This window comes from Lepisosteus platostomus, chromosome 6 (genome assembly GCF_059453375.1).
Source record: "Lepisosteus platostomus isolate fLepPlt1 chromosome 6, fLepPlt1.hap1, whole genome shotgun sequence".
In the NCBI taxonomy this organism is placed as follows: domain Eukaryota; kingdom Metazoa; phylum Chordata; class Actinopteri; order Semionotiformes; family Lepisosteidae; genus Lepisosteus; species Lepisosteus platostomus.
The window spans coordinates 33429779-33447822 of NC_142616.1; the positions used below are offsets into that span (position 1 = coordinate 33429779).

The window sequence follows — 18044 nt, forward strand, 5'->3', positions numbered from 1 at the left end:
ACCAACAGTAAATTCGGACTAATTAAATGAAACCCAATCTCATGGTGAAATGTAATCTAACCTTTTCCTGTTTATTGCTTTTTAAGCGTGTATACCTGCAAATAATTCTTCCAACAATGCTAAATAAAAGCAAACACCACAGGATATCTACTTTTCTTTTTACCTGCCTGTAATAAAAAACCAAGTACAATAAAAGAAAACCTGCTTATCCGGGGGTAATTGCTCCAGCAAGGAGAAGGGTCCTGGTGTCTTTGCAACAGCTAGTTGGCTGCAGTAATTGCCAGCTGTTACTCTTGGGCTACCTGAATGTGCTCATGTTAAAAAATAAACCTAAAATTTAGCTTCAGTCGTGGCAGAGGAAATGTATTTTAAGGGAAAAAAAAAACATAACTCAAAATGGCAGCCTTGTATCATTCCCCACCACCCCGTGTTAAGTAGCATGCTGCCATCAACATATTTGTGAAGTTAGAGAATAAGAGCTACAACCATCCTAATGTTTGAAGCTTAAAAAAAGAATGTTGTTGGTGGTGAAAGAAAAGCAAAACAACCTTTTCAGGACCAACTACTGCTCTGGCTTGGAATCTTTAAAAATGGTGGAAACATGAGGCTGTCCCTATGCTTGCAGAAGAACAGGTAATGTTTTATTCCGTGCTGAAAAGGAAAAGAAAAGACACAATGTTTCGGCTGCGTAGCACTCTTCAGGTGTGTTCCTATGCTTGCCCACTTGAAGATTTATACTGACCAAAAAGAGAAAATGCCATTATAATTTAAAAGAAAGGTCTTTATCCCATACTGTATGTTCTGCCTTTATTAAGTTATTGCTTCCTTTAGTAACAAATATAAAACCTGGATGCTGAATGATAAACTAGAGGCAAAACTAAAGAAGCAAAATGTGTGCTTGGAATGACAAAAAATACACTCATTTGGCTGAGAAACCCTGAATGTGGCTGAATCATAAACATATTTAATCATACAAATCTTCAAGAGTTTTAAAGTGGGATATTTACAATCCGGCAACTAAACAAAGTACTATTGTAGCTATCATTGGCACAAAGCAGAATAATACAAAGTACATTCATTTTTAAGTCTCATTTTATTCTTGAAAAGTTTGTTTCTTAATTTCCCCATCTTCAGTCACTTTTAAGTGTCAGTTGCAGTTGGCTTTTCAAACATGCTAACTCGGACTGCACCCACTTTTAACTTCTAAGAGCTTATAAATGTAGTGCTCAGGTTGCAGTAACTCTCTATCTCTTACTGATCTCCTACTCATTCACCTTCTCAAAATATTCTTTCGAACCTTCAGGGGTTGGCTTGATCTGGAAAACAAAAATTTAAAAGCATTTGTATTCAGAAGCATAGAGTGCCATGAGCAAAAGAATCAGAAAAACAATAGCAAAATATTTTGAAAATCACAGTACGGGCTGCTCCCATATCAATCTCCCATTTAACTTCCGCGGAGAAGGAACTGGCCAATTTTAAACAGGGTGACTAGTTTTGCAGTGTGTCTGTGTCAGTGTGTGCCCTGTGATGTCCTGGCATCCTGTCCAGGGTGTACCCTGCCCCTAGCCAAGACAGACTTTGGCTCCCCCACGACCACAAATTGGATAAAGCAGATAGAAAATGGAGGAATGGACTAGTTTTGCAGTAGTCAACGTTTTCTCTAAAAGCTACAGCTAGAACAAACGTGTTTTAAAAAAGGACTTCTAGTACCGCTGTCTTGGTGTGTGCCAGAACATACCGTGGGAGTATCGGGGGTCCAGCTGGCAGGGCAGACCTCTCCATGGGTCTCCACAAACTGGAAGGCCTTGACCAGCCGCAGGGTCTCCTCCACACAGCGACCCACCGGCAGGTCGTTGATGCTCATGTGTTTCACAACACCACTGGGGTCAATCAGGAACAGGCCTCTGCAGAAGAAAGGCCATCAGGCTCATTTGAGTCTTAGACAATAAAAACAAGGTGCTCGGGTGCTGTTTGGATACAAGGTCAGTTCTTTTGTCTTCCCTTCTTAGCCTCATGAATAATGATTCTTGGATTGCAACTGTGGTCAACATTATGGAAAACTTTTACATGATGTTTAGATGGATGGGAGATACATTCATTTCATTTGGGATCCACGGAGAGAAATAAATATGGTATGGTCCTCCATAGTTCCAGACAATAAGCTCAGGAGATGTTTCTGTACATTTAGAATAAATTACAGTTTCAAAAACAGACGGGATTTCACAAAAAAAGCACATTTCATGAGGACTTTAAAAATGTGTTTCTCAATTTTCAAAACTAGCAGCACTGCAGCAATCATTCTCCAGTCCCTTACAAATAGAGCCAGACTTGGCACCAAAAAGGTATCTTTTAAACAAGCATTTCCTCTGTGGCTCTTCTAGTAAAACACACTGTTCAGAGTGCAGGATGGACCCTATAATGTGGACGTTGCAAGAGTCAAGGAAATACAGAGCTATAGCTAAGAGTCTCAATTTTAACTGACAGTTTCAAAACTACGAACTGAAAAGTATAAACATAACTGCTATTTTATACATCCTGATTCCAATACAGACCATTAGTACTGATGAAGGAAGATATCAAAATGCTTCTTAATAAATTACTTTCAACCCGTGTCTCAAGACCATAATCTCTATGAGTAGACAAGTGCAGTTTGGGGCTGCTACCTCAATGCAATGCCAGGCCCCTCCAGCAGCACTCCATAATCCCTGGACACCTGCTTGTTGAGATCAGACAGCAGGGGGATGTTTACGTGACCCAGGCCGCCACTCTGAAAAAAACAGACAGGAAGAGCATGGAACAGCCATGTGGAAAAATCAGCATTCTGTAATGATCAGAACCATTTCTCTCACATGTTTCCCTTTTTTCCTTAATGGCTTGCTCATGTATTTTTTTCTGCATTTCCTTAATTAGTTCATACTATACAGAAAATGGTTTAAAACAACCCCTCATTGAAGACCAACATCTGAAAAGACATTTGTGGCAGTTCAACGCTAATGTGTGGTACAAGTGACTTGGTGCATTATAATCAGGCTCTCCTACATAGGTTCTCCTATGTAACTAAAGCATGGTGTGTTCTTCAATAGTTCAACCTCAGATTGTCTTAGAGGTAAGCATCATGTAGCAAGATTAAGAGATTTAGGAGGAGACAAAACAATGTTAAACATTTTAAAACTTGCTCACCATTGTGAGACAATAGGCCAAGCCCTAAAGATGGCAATAGGAGGCAAGACATCAGAAAAGCTTGAGTGGTTTCCCCTGAAAACACAGGCTTTGCCATCACCACAAGATGCACAAAATCAGACTCATCAGGAAACATCTGCTTTTGCCATTACAAATGGAGCTGTCATTCATGTTGATGGACATATCTGACAATCAAACTGTTAGGTCATTAGGACAAGTAATGACTGCTTCTGGACGGATCATGGATATTACCGGTCAGCAACTAAAACTACTGGAAGTCTAGAGAAGCTGAAGGGACTGACCCTGAATTAACCCAGTGACAAGCATTGCAACGGTCTTGCCAGAAACATTTTAAGAAGCCTCCATCCGTCACTTCAGAAACATTATTGCTAAATGTGTTTAAAATCTACAATACTTATATTTCTTATTATGGATGTCCACATATTTCTTACTGGATGTGCTCCCAAAGTCTGTCATCAAAAAGAAGCACAAAAGGGGCTCAGGTTGTAACATTTTCTGCTTTTATTACTGCATAGATATACTTTTGGTTGTACAGTGGTATCAATACTCAATACGGGTGACCAAGGAACAATATTACTTCATGGGAAAACATTCTAGGACACATTTCTATAAACCCACCTTTCGAGCAGTGTTGGTCCAGGCCAGGTGGGTAAAGTGAGAGTCCACAGAGACCCCGACAACCTCGCAGTTGACATCATGGAACTCACTGGCTTTGTCACTGAAGGCAATGATCTCTGTAGGACAGACGAAAGTGCTGCAGAAAGGAAAAAAAAAAATCATGCTAGCTTGCAAAACAAAATTACAAGTAGGACAGGGACCTGTAGTTTGGACAATGTTAAATCTGACTGAATTTCAAATCTTAATTTGGAACAGGTGCTTCACTCTGCAATGAATGATCTCCATCTATTAATGGCATGTAGAAATGGCTGCATTTAAATTTGGAGGCAATTTAAGGGAGGCTTTGACAACACAAAGATCAAATAAAAGTTTGCTACTTCCCGTTTTAGTTATCTTGCAATAATGCCTTATTAACGTAAGGCTTACACCTAACATAAACATAACATAAAAATTACAAACCAGAGGAGCCCATTCAGCCCATCTAGACCAACTGGTAGGTCGCAATTATTTGAATCAAGTATCTCAGCCAGTCGTTACTTAAAACGAAAGAAAGAATCGGCTTTCACAGCATGTTCCTTATTCCCACAACCCTTTGAGTAAAGAAGTGTCTGCACTTCCCAACATCAAAAAGGCCTGTACTCCCATGCTACTCAAGCAAGACGCTTTTTACAAGTGTTATACAGGAGTAAATGTGAGCAGTTAAATTTGACTACAACAATTTCAGAATTTTTTTTTTTACTTTTGTTTAGTTAGTGTCTAGTTATCTACAGTTAAACACTTATATTAGCAGGCTTTGCTGTTACAGCAATTGCTCCACCCTTGAGAACAGTGTCTGACTGTGCAGGTTTGATAAAAGAACAACACACATTTACGTTAGCTCAGATAAAGGTTTTTGTCTCCAAAGAAACTGTGAAGCAGTTCCAGATTATTAACCCAAGTGCTAGACTATTACCCAGTCACGTATTTTATCTGTGACAAACAGACTTCCATTCTCACAAAGTGAAGGCTTTTAAAGTAAAAAGACAGGAGGTTAAAACTCATTTTTGTTAACCTTCTAGAAAATCATTTTACTTGTTCAAAGATCACAGCATCATAGGCAGACAAAATGTACCCCATAACAAGGATGCAATTTAAAAATATTTATCCACACAAAAGATTGTAATACAGTGTTTGGGGAAAGAAAAGCTCTGACACTCAAAGACAAGGTACACTTACAAATCTAGAGGATAAAAGAAAAGAACTAGATATTTGCCCTTGAAGTCATCAAGGCTGATCTCCTTGAACTCCCCATTGTGAACAGCAGTGCCTTTGAAGTATGGAGCATGCTGGGTGACAACAGGAGCCAACCTCACACAGCCTGGAACAGGAGAATATTAGGGTTATTAAGGAACAAGTAACAGGTTTATTCCATGCTGAAAAAAAGAAGAAAGAGAACACAACGTTTCGGCCGTGGAGCCTTCTTCAGGTGTCTTCTCCACACCTGAAGAAGGCTCCACGGCCGAAACGTTGTGTTCTCTTTCTTCTTTTTTTCAGCATGGAATAAACCTATTACTTGTTCCTTTGCAGCCTACGAATGCTGACGCAGCTACCCACCTGAACTATTAGGGTTATTAGGTCATTTTTGGAATTTCTGGATTAGCACTCTAAGCACAAAATCAATACAAATCTAACACAAGACTAGAATAATAAACCTTGTCTTCGGACCTAACATCAGTGCCTTAGGCTGAGAAAACTGACTTCTTCCATAACTACTTTTTGACACAATAATCCACCTCATTACTAAACGTCTGCTCATGTCAAACAAAAAGACTTTGTAATGCTTTAAACTTTACCTCTGTTGCATAATACAACAAATCCATAAAAAAAGTAAACTACATATCACAAAATCATGGGTGAATAAAGAACAAGCTCCTTAACAAAATAACCTTTTCTCTTTACAGCATTAGAGAACGTCTCACACCACGGTCACGGATGCAAAACGGCAATTTACCTGTACTGAAGGCAAGTTTTTGGTTGGCTGAGCAGGCGAGGATCCTTCTGGAAGAGTTATATAGCAATGATCCAACTGGGGACGAAGCAGACTTCAGCCCAACGGAGGAAACTCTAGAGATCTTATATAGAAAAATATGTTCAGCGGGCCATGTTAGCGAATACTGTACATGGAAACATCTTTACAGTCTAAACCCGATTATCCTGTCTGATATACTATAATGGTAGCGTAATTATGGCATGCAAATGTTTTTTTTCATGTAAAGATAAGCAAGAATGAAATCGGAAATGGTTTAGATCTTTGGCGTCTGTATTTAAACTTCTGCGTGTCCATTTGTTATTACCTTGGATTAAATCCTAAAGCAATGTGCATGTGACCGTCCACTGGAGCTGTAAAGTCGTTACATAAACTGAATGCCAAAGGTTATACTTAGAAAACATCCCATTCCGTCACATCTTTGTAATAACAATTGCAAAATATCAAATAACCCAATCAAACAGATGACGGAACTATGCAACAGAAAAAGCAGAGTTTAATATTAATTCTTAATATTATTTCCTTGAAATACTTACAGAAGTTCTAAATACTCTTCCTAAGGTGGCTGCCATTTTGAAATTCTGACACGCTGCGTTCTTGGCCGTAGAGTTGCCGAACTCTGCGCGGATTCTGTGCAGATTCTGCGTCTGCGTGAACTCAGCTGGAGAAAAACTGTACAAGGTCACGCATCCACGATCTGAAGAGTGTGCCCAGCCGCGCAGGTCCTCAGCGGGTCCTGCGCAAGAGCAGCACCACTTCAAAACAACAGAGGCACGGAGACTGATAAAAGAAAAATGCTAGACTCTTGATGTAATTCTCATTCGGCTTTATAGCGCCATCTAGACAAGGACTCTGAAACGCCACCTGCCAATGATGCTATTAATGTGCGTGTGGATTTCGTGCTATGTCGAATAGATCTATGAAATACTGACGTAATTATATTATTGAGGAATAATCACGTGCGTAATAATAAAATAAGTAAAGAAATAGAAACCACACGCCTGAAGAAGGCCCCACAACCGAGACGCTGTGTTCTTTTCTTCTCTTTTAGGCAATGAAATAAACCTTTACTTGTTCTTTTACAATTTGTCAGTTTCTCTTTTCAGTTTATCCCTAAAGAGTTGTAAGTCCCTTTCAGAACAAAAATGCCTATTACTAAAAAGAATAATTGTGTTGTTGTTCAGCGGCATAATCACATGAGCTGATAATTATGTGTATTAAATAGTGTATACAAACAGTTGTGAACCACTGTAAGCTCCTACCCCCGCTACCTTCTAGTGTATAATAAACCTGCTGCCTACAGTATGACAAGACAATATACGTATTGTCTGTCTTGTACAGCATGTACAAAAAATTAACAACATTTGGAAATCATCTCTCAGCGGTATCCAGCCAAGATATGAGGAAAGGTCTGCGCCAGGTTGTTTCCAATGTTAAAAATACTGTGGAGTGACTCTACCTGTTATTCCAAAAACAATCACATAGTCAGCAGTAATTAAATGTCTCAGACTTAGAGGTTGGACTACTCACAGTATAGCGCCTTTTCACAATGATATATAAAGAGAAATCGATGACACGAGAACCCATTTTCAGTTATATTATTATTATTTATCATATGCTGGAAATAGCATTGTTGGTTGTGGTCTGTTGTGTATGACAATGACGGTTGTACTTTGTGCAGCTCATCTGTTTGGAAGTTTCCCCTTTTTGAAGTGGGAAAGCCATTGCACTGGGGCAATCCCACTCTCTCGACCACAGAAGCCTGAGTCCAGTGGTACGAGGAGTCGTCACGACTGGAGACTTCCTTGGTTGCATTGCAGCCTTGCCATGCCCTTCACTTTCCATGGAGCGTTGCGACAGTAGTGTCCCCATCATTATACTGGGGCATTAGGACCCACACAGACCGCAGGGTAAGCGCCCCCTGCTGGTCCCACCAACACCTCTTCCAGCAGCAAGCTTGGTTTCCCAAGGTGTTTTCATCACACTTTGACCTTACAAAACTTTAAGCTGGATTCAGAAAGGGAACCTCATTAAAAATGAATTCTAATTCTTTATTTAGATTAGATTCATCTGACGGTAAGAAATAAATACCATTTTTTCTAGTATCAAACTGGTTTCAAGTATTGAGAGATTATATTATATATCAGAAATTACTTTGATCTTTTTCTGAAGCTGATTTTCATGTGATATAATATCTAAGTATAATGTTTTGCCTTGTGAAAGATAGGTGTCCCATCCAGGGTATAGTCCTGCCTTGTACCCAAAGCTTCTTTAAACTCCAGGGTACTGTCACTCTTTCTAGAGATTAGTAATTAGGGGATTTCTGAAAACAAGAAGGAAGTATTTTTCTTCAAGAAACCTCGTTATTTTCAGTAATATAGTTTCTCTATTAATTTCATTTTACTGTTATTCTTTTTCACTATCTACAATGTTTATGGCTAGGTAGCAGGTGTTAAATTGTGATGTAGAAACATGTAACTCATCCCATACTTAATGTCTATTCTACACAACTTTGATCAAATAAAGATGAAGTATTCTAAAGAAACCTAATTATTGTTTAAAATATGTTACATTATGTATAATGTGAATAAGTGCTCTTCACTCTTTTACTTTTACTACAATTCCCTTGTGTATTGTTTATGTGAAGAAAACCTTAAATTGTCTCAGTCTCCTCAACAGTCTATTATTATATTTTGTGTATTAAGAAATCCTAAATAAAGAAATTCAAGGCTAGTTTGTACAACAACAGCTGCATTTAAATGAAACAGATTGCTTATGACCATACAGAAATAATTTAGTAATCATTTGTACGTGACTGAGTTGATACCCTTCAAAAGACAGGACTGGATACATACAGGACATACAGGTAGTTCAACTGTGTTTTCTTTTTGGGTCCAAGGATCCTTGGCAGGAGCTTCTTCCATACCGAGAGAGAATGGCAGACAGGAGAGCAGGGAGGGAAGAAGAACCAAGAGCAGCAGGAGCTCAGAAAAAAAGTGTGGCAGGTCAAAAAGAAAGATGTGTGAAAGCATGGAGCAAGATATCAGTTGTAAAAGGAAGAAGGATTCACATGGAGGACACATTTCAGCATGTGAGACAATATCGCTTTCTGCCTCACAGAGTCTAGTCAGCGAAAGTAATGAGGCAGGTAGTGAACCTCCTCCTGCCCAGGACACTCCTAAGAGAACACCAGACCCACAATGTAGAGGTTAGTGAGGACTCTTTATATTCGTATTTAGTATTATTGGCTATTACAACTGCATTTTGTCTTCTGTAAACTTTGAAACGAATTAATAATAGTCTGCCACTCTGTGATTGTCTCACAGTTCTCTTACACTATTATTTGTTATAATGGGACTTTTAACTAGAGCTTGCATTAATTTTATAATTATATTTTGAACTCCAACTTTAACCTTTAAAGCTTTAGGTAATATATTACAGAAGGATTTTTTAAGGGGACAGCTGGTTTATTTTGTGCCAAGTGCATCAGCCTTCACTTTGTCCAATTTCATTTTCAGAAACTTTTGACCGACTTTATATGGAAACATACTTGCTAGGAGCTGGTGGATATGGCTCAGTCTATGCTGGATTCAGAAAAGAAGATGGACTTCCGGTAATTAGCCTAACTTCTTAAAAATGGTCATGATGTCCATTTAACTCAAGGTTTTCAATAGTGCTCATGAGGTTTAGAAGTGGAAGAGATCATATTTTTTGTTTTCATTTTCATGCAGGTGGCAGTAAAACACGTTCCAATGAATAAAGTGAAATGGACTCAGGTTGTAAGTATAGTATATTGTGATGTTTTTTTTTCCTTAGATCTCTTTAAAAATGAAATTTGCTTTCACTGTCCCTCAAGAAACTAGCCTCATTGTTCCTTATGTTGCAATTGCAAATCACAATACCAAAGCCTTTAAAACTCCTTCCCAGCCTAACAGAACAAACATTTCCATTGTAAACTCAAGAAAAAGTATGGACCACTTTTTGGTTTATTGGAAGAGATTGAAAGTGAATAACAAATTCATAATTTCTGCTTCCTTGAATAATATGGTCTGTTTCATTGCAGCATTTCTCATTCATGACCAGTTCAAAATAGTTTGTGTAGATTAATCTTTTGTGCCAATGTGCAGGTCCTTTTGGTCACATTCTAATATGGTGCAATTGTATATGAACTTTTCCACACAGAAACTCGAGGATAAGGTGGCACATTTCCCCCTGGAGCTGGTCCTGCTGTTGATAGTTGGCGATGACCCAGTGTACCCTGGAGTGATCAAACTGCTGGACTGGTTTGAGCTACCTGATGAGTATTTGCTGGTTCAGGAGCGGCCCGAGCCCTGCCAGGACCTTTTCGCCTTCACTGAGGAGCGGGGTGGCTTCTTGGAGGAGGCCGAAGCCCAGAACTTCCTGCAGCAGCTGGTCAACACCCTGCAGCACTGCCACCAGCGTGGAGTCCTGCACAGAGACATCAAGGCAGAGAATATCCTTGTTCAGATAGACACCAAGAGGCTGAAATTGCTGGACTTTGGCTGTGGCTGTATTCTGAATGACTCTGCCAAAACACATTTCCGAGGTGAGTGGAGGCGAGCTGAAAAGGTTTGACCATAACCAAACACACCCTCCTGTTGAGAAAACTGGGGAAAATAGTAGATATTAGGATTGTTTTCAGAAATGAGTTTCAAAGTGAAAGGCGATATTTGAAAGTGAAGATACAAATAAGAGAGTAATTTTTGCAGTTAGTGTTAATTGGTCTCTTGCATCTACAGGAACAGCTGAATACACACCTCCTGAGTGGCTTCGTTATGGAAAGTGCCACGGTGTCCCAGTGACTGTCTGGTCCCTAGGAATTGTACTTTATGACATGATCTGCAGAGACCTGCCTTTTAAGACAGACAGGGAAATTCTAAAGGGAGTGCTGCACTTCCCAAGGGGTATCTCTAAAGGTGAGCTTGAAAAGACAATTTGATCAAACAATGTGATTCGGAACCAATCAAAGGACATTCCAAACCAACTGTCTCCTTATGTTTTACACCACAGAATGTCGGAATCTCATTCGATGCTGCCTGGCCAGGCGGCCTGAGAATCGCCCATCCCTCGAGCAGATTCTGCTCCACCCCTGGATGGCGTGAATTCACCGGATTGGAAGAGGGTATGTTGTACTATATTGTGGATTCCGAATGACATTTGTAATAGACAGCACTATTACAAATATTGCTGTTTTCAATGGTACAAAAATACAGTGATAATAAAGTTTCTTTACGTTTTACAAGCCAGACAGATTCAGATTTTAGTTTAGTAACATATGATGTTTAATACTGTCTTGACAGTATTAGATCCTTTAAAATGATAAATCTGTGCTGTGGAAATTAAAGCTCTATTGTACATGCCCAGAAATTCATATTTGTTAGGTTTTCAATAAGAAACTTTTATGTGGTGTGAAAGCAAGTCATAATGAATTCGTGTTTCATAATGTTTTACTTCAGGTTAAACCACTCAATAGGAAACAAATTTTCATTCTTTTGCCACTACTACACCATCTTTCAGGGGCTGGTTTCTATAGCTCTTTAGTGCATGACCTAGCTATTCTTTCTCTTTTGTTCCATTTCATTTTTAGGTTGGTCTGAGAGCCATAATATATGGATGAGTATCTTCCAGAGTAACCTCTCTTTGCTGAGACATTGGATTAATGAGGACAGGATTTGTATTTACAAGAAGGTGAAAATGAAAGATGATATTAAGCCTTGCCAATACTCACGTGCGACAACTTTGGATTGAGTACAGATTGCTAAATGTCTTGGATTGAAATTGTTACAGTAGATGTAGTAATTGATACATTTATATTTTTCTCGTTTCATAAAATAAAATATTTTCAATAAATATTTTTTCTCTGAAATGGACAGTGTGGCAACTCTTGATTTCATTAATATAAAAACACTAAGGTACTTGTCTAAGTAACATTTATTTACCTATGAGTCAGAAATCAGACATTTAATATCTATTTCATGAAGTATGGGCCTTTAATATCAATATAAAAATAAAACATGTAATTGGTATAATATCCCTTATATACCTAAACAGACCTGTGTAATTCTAAAATTGAATTAGACTCTGTAAGCAGCACAATACAATAGCAGTTTGTGCAGCATCCTTACAACTGTTGAGTCCTGAGTTTGTTTCTACACTGAAGCACTTTCTGTGTGGTGTTTGCACGATCTCCTCTAGGCATACTAGCTGGGTTAATTGATCTCTAAATTGTCCAAGTGTGTGTGAGCTCTTTGATGGACTAGTGTAGTCCTTCCTGAGCCCTATACTTCCAGAACAGACTCCAGGGTGCTGCAATAGATACAAAAGGCTCTGTGATACAGATGGACAAGTCTTGAGATTCACTGCTTTCTCAGACTCCCTAAGGATGCAGTCTGATTAAGATTAGTCTAAATGTGTAATTATTATTATTATTATTATTATTATTATTATTATTAAGTGGAGTATAATAAACCTGCTGCCTACAGTATGACAAGACAATATACATATTGTCTGTCTTGTACAGCATGTACAAAAAATTAACATTTGGAAATCATGTCTCAGCGGTATCCAGCCAAGATATGAGGAAAGGTCTGCGCCAGGTTGTTTCCAATGTTAAAAATACTGTGGAGTGACTCTGCCTGTTATTCCAAAAACAATCACATAGTCAGCAGTAATTAAATGTCTCAGACTTAGAGGTTGGACTACTCTCAGTATAGCGCTTTTTCACAATGCTATATAAAGAGAAATCGATGACACGAGAACCCATTTTCAGTTGTTTTTTTTTTATTTGTCATATGCTGGAAATAGCATTGTTGGTTGTGGTCTGTCGTGTCCGACGATGATGGTTGTACTTTGTGTAGCTCATCTGTTTGGAAGTTTCCCCTTTTTGAAGTGGGAAAGCCATTGCACTGGGGCAATCCCACTCTCTCGACCCCAGAAGCCTGAGTCCAGTGGTACGAGGAGTCGTCACGACTGGAGACTTCCTTGTTTGCATTGCAGCCTTGCCATGCCCTTCACTTTCCATGGAGCGTTGCGACAGTAGTGTCCCCATCATTATACTGGGGCATTAGGACCCACACAGACCGCAGGGTAAGTGCCCCCTGCTGGTCCCACCAACACCTCTTCCAGCAGCAAGCTTGGTTTTCCCCAGGAGGTCTCCTATCCATGTACTGACCAGGCTCACACCTGTTTAGCTGCAGTGAGAAATAGCATTAGAAGATACCTTAATAAATATCACTTTGGAACTTATAATAGCTTTTAATATACCGTTCATTTTCTTTACAGCAAAGAACATTTCAGCTATACATATTGTCATGATAAATGGTTTTAGAAAATGAATTTAGACAATCACATGACATATATAAGATCTGGCTTCTGTGGTTGCTAGTCGCCATAACCAAGACAAACTTCTCATCTAGCAGTTTCTTGAATGATACAAATGTATGAACTTCAGCAACACATCTGGAGTTTCATATAAGAGTGTAACATATAAGCACTTCAGCTACATATACTGTAAGAGTTTCACACTTCCACAATAGTATACTTCCTTTATAAACAAAACTTTCTAAAACATGGCTAAACAACCATAAGATGCAACTTGCTCTTTTGTGAGAGGAAACTATAGCATATGGGGAACCAGTATACTTCTGTCTGATGACATCATAATCCTGGACCACTACAAGCCATTTCATTATTGTGACATCAATGCTGTTGTCATGGCATCAAGAATTTAAGAAAGAACAACAAAAATAAAGCAAATAAGGTGTTTTCATCACACTTTGACCTTACAAAACTTTAAGCTGGATTCAGAAAGGGAACCTCATTAAAAATGAATTCTAATTCTTTATTTAGATTAGATTCATCTGACGGTAAGAAATAAATACCATTTTTTCTAGTATCAAACTGGTTTCAAGTATTGAGAGATTATATTATATATCAGAAATTACTTTGATCTTTTTTCTGTAGCTGATTTTCATGTGATATAATATCTAAGTATAATGTTTTGCCTTGTGAAAGATAGGTGTCCCATCCAGGGTATAGTCCTGCCTTGTACCCAAAGCTTCTTTAAACTCCAGGGTACTGTCACTCTTTCTAGAGATTAGTAATTAGGGGATTTCTGAAAACAAGAAGGAAGTATTTTTCTTCAAGAAACCTCATTATTTTCAGTAATATAGTTTCTCTATTAATTTCATTTTACTGTTATTCTTTTTCACTATCTACAATGTTTATGGCTAGGTAGCAGGTGTTAAATTGTGATGTAGAAACATGTAACTCATCCCATACTTAATGTCTATTCTACACAACTTTGATCAAATAAAGATGAAGTATTCTAAAGAAACCTAATTATTGTTTAAAATACGTTACATTATGTATAATGTGAATAAGTGCTCTTCACTCTTTTACTTTTACTACAATTCCCTTGTGTATTGTTTATGTGAAGAAAACCTTAAATTGTCTCAGTCTCCTCAACAGTCTATTATTATATTTTGTGTATTAAGAAATCCTAAATAAAGAAATTCAAGGCTAGTTTGTACAACAACAGCTGCATTTAAATGAAACAGATTGCTTATGACCATACAGAAATAATTTAGCAATCATTTGTACGTGACTGAGTTGATACCCTTCAAAAGACAGGACTGGATACATACAGGACATACAGGTAGTTCAACTGTGTTTTCTTTTTGGGTCCAAGGATCCTTGGCAGGAGCTTCTTCCATACCGAGAGAGAATGGCAGACAGGAGAGCAGGGAGGGAAGAAGAACCAAGAGCAGCAGGAGCTCAGAAAAAAAGTGTGGCAGGTCAAAAAGAAAGATGGGTGAAAGCATGGAGCAAGATATCAGTTGTAAAAGGAAGAAGGATTCACATGGAGGACACATTTCAGCATGTGAGACAATATCGCTTTCTGGCTCACAGAGTCTAGTCAGCGAAAGTCATGAGGCAGGTAGTGAACCTCCTCCTGCCCAGGACACTCCTAAGAGAACACCAGACCCACAATGTAGAGGTTAGTGAGGACTCTTTATAGTCGTATTTAGTATTATTTGCTATTACAACTGCATTTTGCCTTCTGTAAACTTTGAAACTTTGTAATACTTTGAAACTAATTAATAATAGTCTGCCACTCTGTGATTGTCTCACAGTTCTCTTACACTATTAATTGTTATAATGGGACTTTTAACTAGAGCTTGCATTAATTTTATAATTATATTTTGAACTCCAACTTTAACCTTTAAAGCTTTAGGTAATATATTACAGAAGGATTTTTTAAGGGGACAGCTGGTTTATTTTGTGCCAAGTGCATCAGCCTTCACTTTGTCCAATTTCATTTTCAGAAACTTTTGACCGACTTTATATGGAAACATACTTGCTAGGAGCTGGTGGATATGGCTCAGTCTATGCTGGATTCAGAAAAGAAGATGGACTTCCGGTAATTAGCCTTACTTCTTAAAAATGGTCATGATGTCCATTTAACTCAAGGTTTTCAATAGTGCTCATGAGGTTTAGAAGTGGAAGAGATCATATTTTTTGTTTTCATTTTCATGCAGGTGGCAGTAAAACACGTTCCAATGAATAAAGTGAAATGGACTCAGGTTGTAAGTATAGTATATTGTGATGTTTTTTTTTCCTTAGATCTCTTTAAAAATGAAATTTGCTTTCACTGTCCCTCAAGAAACTAGCCTCATTGTTCCTTATGTTGCAATTGCAAATCACAATACCAAAGCCTTTAAAACTCCTTCCCAGCCTAACAGAACAAACATTTCCATTGTAAACTCAAGAAAAAGTATGGACCACTTTTTGGTTTATTGGAAGAGATTGAAAGTGAATAACAAATTCATAATTTCTGCTTCCTTGAATAATATGGTCTGTTTCATTGCAGCATTTCTCATTCATGACCAGTTCAAAATAATTTGTGTAGATTAATCTTTTGTGCCAATGTGCAGGTCCTTTTGGTCACATTCTAATATGGTGCAATTGTATATGAACTTTTCCACACAGAAACTCAAGGATAAGGTGGCACATTTCCCCCTGGAGCTGGTCCTGCTGTTGATAGTTGGCGATGACCCAGTGTACCCTGGAGTGATCAAACTGCTGGACTGGTTTGAGCTACCTGATGAGTATTTGCTGGTTCAGGAGCGGCCCGAGCCCTGCCAGGACCTTTTCGCCTTCACTGAGGAGCGGGGTGGCTTCTTGGAGGAGGCCGAAGCCCAGAACTTCCTGCAGCAGCTGGTCAACACCCTGCAGCACTGCCACCAGCGTGGAGTCCTGCACAGAGACATCAAGGCAGAGAATATCCTTGTTCAGATAGACACCAAGAGGCTGAAATTGCTGGACTTTGGCTGTGGCTGTATTCTGAATGACTCTGCCAAAACACATTTCCGAGGTGAGTGGAGGCGAGCTGAAAAGGTTTGACCATAACCAAACACACCCTCCTGTTGAGAAAACTGGGGAAAATAGTAGATATTAGGATTGTTTTCAGAAATGAGTTTCAAAGTGAAAGGCGATATTTGAAAGTGAAGATACAAATAAGAGAGTAATTTTTGCAGTTAGTGTTAATTGGTCTCTTGCATCTACAGGAACAGCTGAATACACACCTCCTGAGTGGCTTCGTTATGGAAAGTGCCACGGTGTCCCAGTGACTGTCTGGTCCCTAGGAATTGTACTTTATGACATGATCTGCAGAGACCTGCCTTTTAAGACAGACAGGGAAATTCTAAAGGGAGTGCTGCACTTCCCAAGGGGTATCTCTAAAGGTGAGCTTGAAAAGACAATTTGATCAACCAATGTGATTCGGAACCAATCAAAGGACATTCCAAACCAACTGTCTCCTTATTTTTTACCCCACAGAATGTCGGAATCTCATTCGTTGCTGCCTGGCCAGGCGGCCTGAGAATCGCCCATCCCTCGAGCAGATTCTGCTCCACCCCTGGATGGCGTGAATTCACCGGATTGGAAGAGGGTATGTTGTACTATATTGTGGGTTCCGAGTGACGTTTGTAATAGACAGCACTATTACAAATATTGCTGTTTTCAATGGTACAAAAATACAGTGATAATAAAGTTTCTTTACGTTTTACAAGCCAGACAGATTCAGATTTTAGATTGTAAGTAACATATGATGTTTAATACTGTCTTGACAGTATTAGATCCTTTAAAATGATAAATCTGTGCTGTGGAAATTAAAGCTCTATTGTACATGCCCAGAAATTCATATTTGTTAGGTTTTCAATAAGAAACTTTTATGTGGTGTGAAAGCAAGTCATAATGAATTCGTGTTTCATAATGTTTTACTTCAGGTTAAACCACTCAATAGGAAACAAATTTTCATTCTTTTGCCACTACTACACCATCTTTCAGGGGCTGGTTTCTATAGCTCTTTAGTGCATGACCTAGCTATTCTTTCTCTTTTGTTCCATTTCATTTTTAGGTTGGTCTGAGAGCCATAATATATGGATGAGTATCTTCCAGAGTAACCCTCTCTTTGCTGAGACTTTGGATTAATGAGGACAGGATTTGTATTTACAAGAAGGTGAAAATGAAAGATGATATTAAGCCTTGCCAATACTCACGTGCGACAACTTTGGATTGAGTACAGATTGCTAAATGTCTTGGATTGAAATTGTTACAGTAGATGTAGTAATTGATACATTTATATTTTTCTCGTTTCATAAAATAAAATATTTTCAATAAATATTTTTTCTCTGTAATGGACAGTGTGGCAACTCTTGATTTCATTAATATAAAAACACTAAGGTACTTGTCTAAGTAACATTTATTTACCTATGAGTCAGAAATCAGACATTTAATATCTATTTCATGAAGTATGGGCCTTTAATATCAATATAAAAATAAAACATGTAATTGGTATAATATCCCCTATATACCCATACAGACCTGTGTAATTCTAAAATTGAATTAGACTCTGTAAGCAGCACAATACAATAGCAGTTTGTGCAGCATCCTTACAACTGTTGAGTCCTGAGTTTGTTTCTACACTGAAGCACTTTCTGTGTGGTGTTTGCACGATCTCCTCTAGGCATACTAGCTGGGTTAATTGATCTCTAAATTGTCCAAGTGTGTGTGAGCTCTTTGATGGACTAGTGTAGTCCTTCCTGAGCCCTATACTTCCAGAACAGACTCCAGGGTGCTGCAAATGATACAAGAGGCTCTGTGATACAGATGGACA

At 38.5% G+C, this 18044-nt stretch overlaps 2 protein-coding genes across 2 annotated transcripts; one reads left to right on the forward strand and one right to left on the reverse strand.

Annotated features, from left to right (window-relative positions):
• Positions 1 to 942: 942 nt before the first annotated feature.
• Positions 943 to 6635, reverse strand: prdx3 (peroxiredoxin 3). The gene is made up of 7 exons (XM_088635486.1): positions 6382 to 6635; positions 5810 to 5930; positions 5035 to 5176; positions 3820 to 3955; positions 2664 to 2767; positions 1739 to 1904; positions 943 to 1316 (listed from the first exon to the last, which is right to left on the reverse strand). Exons 1-7 carry the CDS (start codon positions 6415 to 6417, stop codon positions 1263 to 1265), a joined length of 759 nt encoding a protein of 252 aa, XP_088491612.1. The 5' UTR covers positions 6418 to 6635; the 3' UTR covers positions 943 to 1262.
• A 1188-nt stretch (positions 6636 to 7823) lies between these two features.
• LOC148661572 (uncharacterized) lies at positions 7824 to 17565 on the forward strand. The gene is made up of 16 exons (XM_088633778.1): positions 7824 to 7921; positions 8745 to 9053; positions 9364 to 9458; positions 9577 to 9624; positions 10028 to 10412; positions 10606 to 10782; positions 10877 to 10964; positions 12756 to 12901; positions 13663 to 13731; positions 14556 to 14864; positions 15193 to 15287; positions 15406 to 15528; positions 15857 to 16241; positions 16435 to 16611; positions 16706 to 16817; positions 17286 to 17565. The coding sequence occupies exons 1-15, from the start codon at positions 7882 to 7884 to the stop codon at positions 16795 to 16797; spliced, it is 2538 nt and encodes an 845-aa protein (XP_088489904.1). The 5' UTR covers positions 7824 to 7881; the 3' UTR covers positions 16798 to 16817; positions 17286 to 17565.
• The last annotated feature ends 479 nt before the right edge of the window (positions 17566 to 18044 follow it).